Genomic DNA, 10,971 nt, shown 5'->3' with positions numbered 1-10,971 from the left:
TTGGAGACCATTTTCTTGGAATCATGTAAAACAAAGGTTTTAATTCAGACACAAAAACCCTTGAAATAATGACATCCCAACTACCTCCATAACTGGTCCTTTCAGGCATCTTCCAAGTACACTCACTAGATATTTTCATCTTTATCTATAGAAGATGCAGAGGGCAGCAGTTTCTGGTTTTTACCAGACCATTTGATGGTGTGTGTGCATAGCTGCAGCAACCATCTGTCCTTCAAGAACAAAACCACTGCTCAATGAAAAGGTGCGTAGATGTAACATAATAGCCCAGTAGAGTAGAAATACCAAGGTGCGTACATATAATTTAATAGCACTAGGAGAGCACTGTGTGATAACATGGTTCTCGGAGGGATCTGGGAATGTGTGGGCATTTTCAGTTGGTACAATGGCTTGGACTGCTCCTGGCATTGTCATTCATAGGGGTCAGAGATGGACACACTCTACAGTGCACAGAACCACCCTGCACCACAAAATGATCCATCCAAAATGCCAATTATGCCTTGTGAAGAAAAGCTGTTTTAGTGGGTTGTTAACCTGTATTCCTCAGAACTTTGGGCTGGAAAAATCAGAATCAACTTTAACTAGTTTATATGGAAAAGCAACTAATGTTTTCAGTAGCTCTCAGAAGCCCCAGGAAGGCCAAAGAGGCAGGCTTGCCAGCCCAGCCTCAGAAATGAAGTCCTGTTGTACTGCCAGCTGCTCTAGGGGACACTGTGACTGCTCCCCTTTGCCAGCCACTACCACTCACAGAGGGCACCGAACATCCCATGCAGGACCTTCGCACAGTTTATTCGGAGAGCTGGAGGTCTCTCCACCTTCTTCACCTGAATGAATTACAGGTAGGAACTCCCTCTTGCGTTGATACAGCCTGAGTCACACACCTGAAACCCCAGTGGTAAATAAAGGCCCCTGGATCTGGGGCCTTTTACCTTAGGGAAGCAGGGATCCCAGTTTAGGAAATTCTCCAAACCTAGTAAACCCCCAACCAAACCCACTGCTGTCGAGTCAATTCTGACTTATAGAGACCCTAAAGGACAGGATAGAGCTGCCCATTCTGGTGCCCGAGGCTTTACATCTTTATGGGAACAGCCTCTTCTTTCTCCTGCAGAGTGACTAATGGGTTTGAACCACTGACCTTGGAGTTAGCAGCTCACCAAGACACCAAGAACATAGGAAGGTGGTTTAAAGATGTTAGAATTCACCAAATATGACAGGTGCTCACCTTACCATTCAAAAGCCCTGCCATGTACTTCTCTTTATAATGATTTCTCAAGGATGGATCCGATATCCAAATTTGTCTTCCAAGATCTCAAAAAAAGATGTGCTTATTCTATTCTCATTATTGCATATTAATTATATTCTCGATCTCACGTACCATATCAGATATTCTAAAAGTGGCACATGCATAGCATTTTTGTTTTCTTTCCTTAGCCCTGCAATTACCATCCAGCTATGAGACTCATACTTCTTTGTCCTCTCACTTCCTACATAATTTATATATCACATGTTAGAACTTAAAAATATATATTTTTTGAAATTTTGGAGCTCACAAGTGAATTTTTAAAAATTCAACAAATAAAATACAGTTCACTTTGATTCAAAAACATTTTCATGGTAATATTGAGCCCAGTGGAGTTTGACAGAATGTGGTAAGTAGTTTGAAGAATTCTACCTGTTTGCTACACTACTATTTATTAATATGAACTTTAGACACCACATAGCTGCTTCAGATGGAAAACAAGTATCTGTTACTTCTCTGAGATGAGTAAAAAATTTAACATAAATGTATAGGGCAGTGTTGTATGATGGTAGTTTTAAGAAAAACTATTAGAGAGAAACCAATGTAGATCTACTGGAAATAATGAATTAACTTATCAGTATTTTATGGCTATTGTCTTTGATGCTAAAAGGAAATCCATTGCTTTCCAGAAGGGACAAATAATAAAACATGTCAAGAAATATTCCATTTTTTAAAAATAACCCCAAATATCTGGAATGTATCCATTGCATTCAATGGATGCAAGCATGTCGTTTTGAACATATTAAAGAAAGATGATGAGAGTGCCCTTCCATCAGAAGTGCTCAAATTACCTTAGAAACAAGCTTTATTTTCCACAAGACACTGATCCAGGAAAAGGAATGTATTAGAATTGGAATTTTAAATTTACTAACTCAGAGTAAATTACGTTCATATTCATTTTTCCTGTGAATGAAATAGCCCATGGGTTTGTCTTCTTTGTTTGCATGTGTGGCTGCTATCACATTCACACAGGGACGTGAAAACTCTGGAAGTACACTGTTTTATTGTTCATTGCTTCATGAATTGTATCTGTCTGCAAGAATACATCCAGGAATGCAGCTACAGTCTGTTCAAAGATTAAATATGTTAGCTGAGGTTTGAAAGGGATGGGGAAGGAAGGAAGGATGATAGGTCATCCACTTAGCATTCTTTGTTTAGAAACAGGTTTGCTTTTTCTGCAGAATGAAATAAATTGTTGTTTGGGCACCTAACATGGCAGTGGGGTCAGGAGCAATGGCATCCAGAATGGGAAGTCGAATCTGTTTAAATTACCTCCTTGTGGGGAATCGCTGGCCGCTGGGAGGGCTGGGGTGAATGTTTTGGATGTTAAGTATGTTTTAGTTATACATCTAATACCTTTCAAAGTGTGACACTGAGAAGTAATGGATGAAATAATAATTCAAGAGCTGTGGATGGGACTGAGTTCAGAGCTGACAGACTCTTGTCTTGTTGACAGTATTGGTCTGACTTCCCTTGAGATGTTTACGTAAGAGCTACTTTTTGAGTAACTTGTCCTTAACACTGCTGACATCTGGTTAGGAATGTGAATATGGGTTTTAGGCTGGATATTTAGAGGAGCCAAACTAGTGAAGCTGGTCTATGGGTGTGAGAGGGGTGACAAATGTTAGGGGGGAAATGGAATTAAAAGATAATGGCATTGGGTTGTGTTCCATGTGGTCGGCAGTTCGAAAATACCCAGCAGCTCTACAGGAGGAGAAAGACTGGGCTCTCTGCTTCCATAAACTGTCGCCAGCTTACAAACCTGTGGTGGTCAGGAGTCCGCAATACTCCATAGCGGTGAGTTTGTGCTTTGGTTTGGGTTGTGTGTGGTAAAGTTTATCTCAAACACGTGGGTCAGGTATCAGGCTGGGGTCTTTTCCTGTGTTTACAGGGCCTGAAGCACAAATCAGGTGAGGCGGAAGGCTGCTGGTTCACGTCCCAAGAGCTGGAGATCAGAAGATGATGCGTTGGATGCAGCATGGAACATGAGTGAGCTTTGCCAGAAGGTCCACATATATTGGATGCATGCCACACCCCCAAGGGAACTTCCCTTACATCAGATCAATAATAAAACTCATGTGAAATTGATACGTCACATTAACCTTCACTACATGCCACTGAGTTTTCCCTCCATGAGGACGACAATCAGCACAGGTGCAAATGAGCATCGAGTCTTCTAGAATTTGAAGCCACAGATGCACTACAGTGGCCCAATCAAGAAGGGAGGCGTCCTGATATTGTCGCAAAGAACACTGGTCTAGAGTGCTTAGAAACCACTTGTCCAATTTACCTGGTCAAATTGTTTCCTGTGGTAGACTAGAAAGCTGAGACTCAGAAGCATGAAATCAATTGCTCAAGATCACCTGTCGGCGGGGGAGCCACGTGGAGATGCCCGTCTGCCTTTCCTCGAGATAGTGTTCTTTCAGCAGCCAGAGCAGTCTTCCTGCCAGGAGGCAAGGCTACATCATGGCCAGTCTCAACTTCAGACAATATCCTCCAGCTATGTGACCCTATGAGCAATTATTCTGTGAATCAGATTGACGTAAAAAAATCAATTTGAATAATTCATATTTCAAACAGATTTCTGCCAACTGCTGTGGTACTGGATTTTTATAATAGAACCAGGAGATTTGTTTTCTTTGAGACTTTCCATTGTTTTCATAACCCTGCCTAAATAAACCTATCACCTGGAGGAGCATGCTTAATTCCTAGATTAAATAAGATGAGTTTCTGCCCCATTCCATCACATCAGCTGACTCCTCTCAGATGTCCCCGAATTTCAGGGAGGCAAGGGAGCTGGTCTAGTCAAAGGAAAGTGACTGTCTTTGTCAGGCACCGTTAATTTGTGAAACGCATTTTACTGAGTGGAGGGAAGAAGAGTTCCATTGTGGAAGGAGTGTTGACTTTCAAGTTTATATTTAACTCTACCAATAACCCTGGGCTATGCCACCACTTAGAGCCCCCGTTTTTTTTAGTCAGTAAAACAGTACTCAAAAGTTCTTAACAGGGTCACTGAAGGGACGAAATGTGATAATGTGCTTAAATCACATGGCACGTTGTCTGAGATTTCGTGAGTGTTTAGCAAATTGGGAACTATGCTTCCTTACTAAAGCAAAAAAGTCAGACATGTGAGCTCAGACTGCAAATGCAACCATCTTACTCTTTCAGAAATGGCCATGATCCATTCTACCTTTCCTGAAATATTATAAACTTAGGTTGTGACTGGACAGTGAAAAAAGCTTTGGAATTGTGAGCTGGACCCCTAAGTGGGCTCGGAAGTCCAGGCCCAGTTCCCTGACCGCGCTGTGGCCATGGTTCAAACACTCACCTCTCGGGCTCTGTCTTCTCATTTGAAAACTGAGGCCCGAAATATTTCAGTTGGCTATTGTGAAGGTTGATTCCAGGAAGCCCTCTACACACAGTCAGACCCTCTCCCACTGGGAGGCGTCTAGTGGTCAGGCAGCTCCCAGGTTTTCACATCTGGACAGACCAGCACCTTTCACCTTTGCTAGTGATGTCACTCCAGTCACATGCCATTAGCTGGTGATGAAATGCTATTTGATTTCCTTTGAAGTCAGTGTTCTTGTTCTTTCTTCTCTGGGGAGCAGACTGATGTTAAACGTCTGCAGTTGACAATGTCCCCACCCCGTTTGTCTTCAGAGGCTCTGACAACTGCTATTTTAGCACGGAGAACAGGAAGGCAAGGGTAAAAAAAAAAACACAGAGACCTCAGAGGTCCTGTTTCTGACGTCATTGCACCACCATAGATACAACCACTGCCAAGGTTGAGAAGAAATCACAGAAAGGCAACCAGGGGGAAAGAAAACATTTATTATGAGGCATGAAAAATGCATAAACTCATTACAAATAAATGTGATATCATGCCCAGTGGGAAAAATAGTAAAAATCCATGATCAGACTGGATTTCATATTTGGAAAGGTTTTCATACTCGATCTCTGTCTCAGTTTTCTAGTGCTGCAATAAGAGAAACTCCCCACATGGGTGCCTTTTACAAACAGAAATGTATTTTCTCCACAGTTTCAGGAGCCAGGTGACCGAATTCAGAGCTCTGGCCCTACAATCTCTCTCTCTCTCTCTCTCTCTCTCTCTCTCTCTCTCTCTCTCTCTCTCTCTCTCTCGCTCTCTCTCTCTGCTGACTCTGCAGGAAGGGTCCCTGTCCCTTAAGTTTCTGCCTCCTGGGGCTCTAGCGATCTCCGGGTGTCATGGCATCGATCTCCCCATCTCTGCTTGCTGGCTTGATTTTAATCTCTTGTCTATTTTAAGAGATTGACTCAAGATATACCCTATACTAATCTTGCCTCACTGACTTATCAAAAAAAGAGTCGTTTTCAAATGGGATGGAGGTTGAGATGACACAACATATGCTTGGGGAGGGGGGCGTCGCAGTTCAATCCATAACAATCTCCAAGTGATTTTTCTACTTCATCATGATCTTCTGGTGGCAGCAATTTTATGAAGACTAGGGGGGAAATCTGTTGCCAAGAATTATCACATGGGGATATTTTTCAAGAATTCGTTTTAAACGTGAATCAGTGCAAAGAAATTGAGACTGCCAAGGATAAGGTAAGACCTGGAGATGGATTTCGGAAAAGTAGAAAATTAAACAATCACAAAAAGAAATTTCTGTTTGATCAATTTTTTAAAATGCCTATGGGCTTGCTAAGCATTCCTAGCCAGTGATTGCAATCATTACATTTAGACATGTATAAGTGTCCGTACAAGTACTAATGCTTAAGAAACATTCACAGTTCCTACTAGAAAAAACCCTAGACGGCAACACAGCTAAATAGTGCTTCTTTTCATTTAAAAAGAAAATCGTGTCAAGAGAAGTCAATGACTCTTAAAGCACGGATATTTGTCTATAAGTGATTTTTCATTCTATATCTGTTCTCTACAAGGACCCAAGCAACATCTCACCACAGCTCATTAAGAAGTCCTTTTCGCAAAATAATTCTCAACATTACAGAGAACAAATATTCTACAGCAGAAGTTTACCATAAAACATAATGGAACCAAACAGTTTTCTTTGGCAAGAAATGGTTTATTCCTTACCAAATGGTGGCTTGCGTTGTAATGGGGCCACTGTCAGAATACCTCTGAGGTACTCACCAGATATTTCATAAACAGAAAAAATGGCAAGAACTGCATGTCATGATAGCAACATACAGAATTTATGTCAAAGTCGCACTAAACTCAACATTGTTTACTTGATCCCTGTAGTTGATGAGTCTTCCTTCAAAAAGCTCCCTCCTAATTTTGGCCTGAGTCTCAGGCTTTAATAAAAGCTCCTTTAACTGTTTCACTTTGAGATTCCGATGCATCCTTTCTCGATGCAAAGCTTCATGGATTTCAGTAGGTTTCTCGCCTAAAGGAAGAAATTATATATTTTACATACAAATACCAATGAAGAACATTAAGATATGGCACACTGACTTATCAGAAGAGAGTTACAAAATCTTTGAAAGGTTGCCCACATTTTATAGAAAAGGTTCCATTTCACTAAAAATATATCATTTACATTAAACATAATTTATGGTAAATAAAGATCACTGCATAGCAACAGCATACTTCAGACAAACATGAAACATCATATATTGAGACTCTACGAATGATGACTTCAACAGTGGTTATTTTAAACTTAGCACTCATTAGCTTTGTGTTTTGGCCTCAGGGAGAATAAGTGGTCGAATGCCCTGCTAAGCGATAAAAATGGCAGTATTCCATGTATGGCAAAGCCTTTCCACGGCCTTAAATTCGAGTCCACTAGGCTTCATCCAAGGGCCCCTTGCCCTGCACACAGCAAGAGCTTCCTTTGCCGGAGGTGAGGGAAATCTAGACCATTCTCCTATCCATTAATGTCTTCGGCTTATCCCAGCATTCCATCCCTCTTCTCATGTGTTTCAGAAAGGCAAAGGCTTCTATCATGAGAGTACTAGACCATCTCCTTGGATTAGAACCACTTAAGTGGCACAACGTAGGTCAGTCCGGTGGCGTAGCAGAGGGCAGCAGGATGCCTTGGCGGAGCTGTGGGACCAAGGTTCAGGTCTCATTTCCTGTTGCTATCACTGTCACGGACATTCCTATCCGCTTCTTCCGGTTTCCCAGAGCTCCCATCCCCTGGCTTGTTTTTGTTCTGTGTTTCTTCCAGGTATTGCTGGACAGCCTTCAGCACCGCGTTCTCCACCAGCCTCTTACTGAGCCTTACCAGTTCAGCATCATCGAGCTCCCCTCCGCTCTTTGCACCTACATTCCACAACAGAGAAGACAGGTCACTGATAGCAGAGCACCCAAGAAACTCAGCATGCAGGGGCTAACTAGTTCAGTTAGTGAGAAAGAGCAAATGTCCTGCCATCTGATTAAGTGGATCTATAAATCCAAAAAATTCTGCCTTGGTGTTTCCGTTGGTATGGACAGAACCTAGAGCCTGTCTACTCCTTAAGACTTCAGTTTGAATGGCAGTACATTCGCCTCTACCAGCAATGCTAGAGGCTTCCATTTCGGCATGAAATTTTTGTTCTTCTCCCAGCCGAGGCTAATCTCTACTACTAAAGCCCATCACCTAGAACCTTAGGCATGTGGCTTTTCCAATGAGCTGTTTCTAAGTATCATTCTTCACTATCAGAGGACAGATAATCACAATTTCCCTATCGTCTGATTATTTGTTATAATATGTTTGGCCTTTATATGGGGTGTTAAGCTCTCAGAACTCTTGGGAAGACCACGGCAATTACGACTAATGGGAAGTGGTTTAAAATAAGTTTGTGAAACTAATAATTCTCTTAAATCTCAGTGCAATTGTTGCAGTTTAGGAAATAGGGAGGCCTCAGGAAAGAGTTAGGCTCATGATAGTAAATGACTAGCTGTTAATATTTTATGATAATTGTACTTCCCTGCTAGTGATGACTAAGGTTTAATTAGTCCATCTTTCATTTTACAGGAAAGGAACTGATTCTTGTCTATTCTTATGCAGCACATTTCCCAGTCACGCTCGTCCTTGGGTCTCGTAGCTAGAAAAAAAGAACAAAAGGCCTCTTCCCTCACAGCCACTCATTTGCCCTTGCCTTCTTTTGAACTCTGGACCATGGAAGGCAGTTGCTCGGAGGCAGCGAGCTAATGGAAGGACTCACATGTTAAGAGCAATTCCATTTGGGAGCATCACTCAGGGCCTCCAAAAAGTAAAAGTTCAGTGCAGTCTTTGCAAGTTGGGGTAGGTGACAACCTAGGGTAGGTGACAACCAAGGGTGTGATGGGAAGTTCACACCCGTTATAAATTATCACTCACAGGTAAGACATTATTTTCTATCCCACAAGTAACAGAGGTTATGTAGAAAAACATGTACACCACAGATAGAAACAGGGCCTTCAACTCTCTGGAGTGCCACCATTTCTATGTAGCATGTGTCCAGAACCAATTCTGCTTACAATTGCCCCCGTCATTCTAGCCGCTCCCTTGGAGAAACAAGCAGTAGAAGAAGGATTAGTTAAAGGCCTGTCTTGAGATGCTAAATTTGGGATGAGTTAGCAAGTGTTTTTCTCCTCAACAGGAGCCCTGGTGGCATAATAGTTATGCACTGGGCTGCTACCTGGAAGGTCAGCAGTTCAAAACTACCAGCCACCCCATGGGGAAAAGATGAGGCTTTCTACTCCTGGAAAGAGTTACAGTCTCAGAAACCTACAGAGGCAATTCTGCCCTGTCCTACAGGCTTGCTAGGAATCAGTATTGACTCGATGGCAATGAGTTTGGTTTTTTGTCTTTTTTCTCCTCAAAAGTCAATGTGGTGCCCCCAGCACCTAAATCCAAAACCATCAGGAAAGCGTCAGCCATGCTAAACATATTTAGAACTGACCAGGCTTCAGCTGGTGGTGTCTACACAGAACCCACTACACAAAACAGACCCTAACAAACCAATAAGCATGAAGATACTGCCAGGATTGGCAACATGTCCTTCTCTTGTAGATGTAACCATGCGTCAGAGCCAACTTGCAGGCAACTAATAACAAAAGAAAAATCAAAAAATCCCTCACTGATATCTCATTTGAGGGCAAGCTAAGGCCGACCCTCTTAGTAAGGATGTGTGAGTATATTGCCTCAATCTTTGAACATGTTGTTTATACTCCTGAGATGACTTCGCCAAATGCATTGCCTAGAACTCTTTGTATAATGGCTCCTGAGATTGAAAAGGGAAAATTACAGCATCAATGAGAAATGCTTTCTAAGTACCACTGAAAACATTGGAAGTGACTGTCTACATCTGCTCCCCTACGTGTGCTGTGTGTAGGCCGGAGATGGTGTTCTTAAGAGCTGTTGCTGATCCTTTGAGTCAGTTGGCTCACAGGTAAGAGATCAGGGTTTTATGTGACTCAGAGTTTATAACTCAAATCTCAATGATCCCTCTCAAGTGCAATGTTCTTTGCACCTGGAATTACTATTGGTCCCCAATGAAGTGTCCTGGTTACTTCAAACATAAAGAGTATCTTTTGGTTTTGTTTTTATTGCAAATTGTATCAGGCTGACTTTATTGAGAAACCAAATGATGGGATAAATAATGATTAAACCTGAATCGCTATAAATGACGTGTGGTCACCCTACCCGTTTCCAAGTAGAATTACACTCCAGTGAGTTTCTAAGGTCTGTGAGCTCTGCGACACAGACAAGCCTCTCCTTGGAGTCACCAGAACTCCAGTCTTGCCTTAGGGCTCAGAACTCGTCTTTCCTTAGGGCAATAGTTAGTTGCCAATGAATTGGCCACTGACTCACAGTCGCCCTTATTCCAGAGAAGGACTCCATGGGGTTTTCTTAGCTGTAATCTTAAAGGGTGAGCTGGCTTGACACACGGCTGCAAACATAGCAGTGACTCTTGGGAGCAAACTTGGTAATGGCTGTGAGGATGACGCAGGGCCTAGAGTGTTGTTTTGCTCTGTTGCACACTGGGTCTCTGAGAATCAGAACCAAATCAACAGCACCTCACAACAACAACACTATCTTTTTAAAAAACACATTGTTTGTGACACAATCCCCCAGATTTACCATGGTCTTCCGATACCCGCCCTGTCTCCCCTGTTTCCAGCAGCCTTCTTTCCTAGCACTTCCCGCCTTTCAAGCTTCGTGTTGGGGCATGCGCTGCCTTTTGGTCACCTGTGGTTGACTATTCTAAGGAGTCTGCTCCTGCTGAGTGTTACTGTGCATGTTATAGGCCTTTTATGGGCTTAAAGGTGATCCCCGAGGCTGTAGGTGTGAAAGGTGTCTAAGGGCCACAGTCTCAGGAGATCAACCAGTCTCTCTCACACCAGTTAAGGTGAATCTTTTTCACAAATGTTAAAGATTTAAAATAAAATTTTTAAAAACAAACAAACAAAAACCCTTCTAACAAAAACCTTATTTCTCCTTCTGACTATCCTATTTAAGTTTTTACTATTATCCAAGTCTTCCAAGCTCAAAATAACCCTCTCACTGCCTTTGACCCCTTCCTCGCCTCTTAAACCCACCTAGTCGCCATGACTAGTCAATGTGCCCTCACAATTGCTTGTCTCCTCCAATGCATCTGGTATATCTCTCACTTATTATTTCTGAACTAGCCCTTTGACTTTCCAAAGGCCCTTTGGGAAAACTTATTTACCTTCCAAAACACTC

General features: G+C 42.3%; 2 protein-coding genes across 3 annotated transcripts in view; both read right to left on the bottom strand.

The window, feature by feature from the left end:
* Positions 1 to 10,971, bottom strand: part of LOC115871026 (40S ribosomal protein S26-like) — a 69,021-nt gene that overhangs the window by 18,841 nt on the left and 39,209 nt on the right. The window lies entirely within an intron of this gene.
* The window catches only part of LOC123522187 (A-kinase anchor protein 7 isoforms alpha and beta-like), a 43,604-nt gene continuing 39,246 nt past the window's right edge, over positions 6,614 to 10,971 (bottom strand). For both annotated transcript variants that reach the window (XM_045294343.1, XM_045294344.1), the window contains one exon: positions 6,614 to 7,583. In XM_045294343.1, coding sequence (XP_045150278.1) covers positions 7,387 to 7,583 — 197 coding nt within the window. In that variant the 3' untranslated portion in view covers positions 6,614 to 7,386. The remainder of the gene's footprint in view (positions 7,584 to 10,971) is intronic.

Source organism: Echinops telfairi, unplaced genomic scaffold (assembly GCF_000313985.2).
Source record: "Echinops telfairi isolate 266 unplaced genomic scaffold, ASM31398v2 ScPeMD7_3533;HRSCAF=4204_0, whole genome shotgun sequence".
NCBI lineage: Eukaryota > Metazoa > Chordata > Mammalia > Afrosoricida > Tenrecidae > Echinops > Echinops telfairi.
Note: the sequence above shows the minus strand (reverse complement) of the source record. Positions and strands in the feature narration are given on the sequence as shown.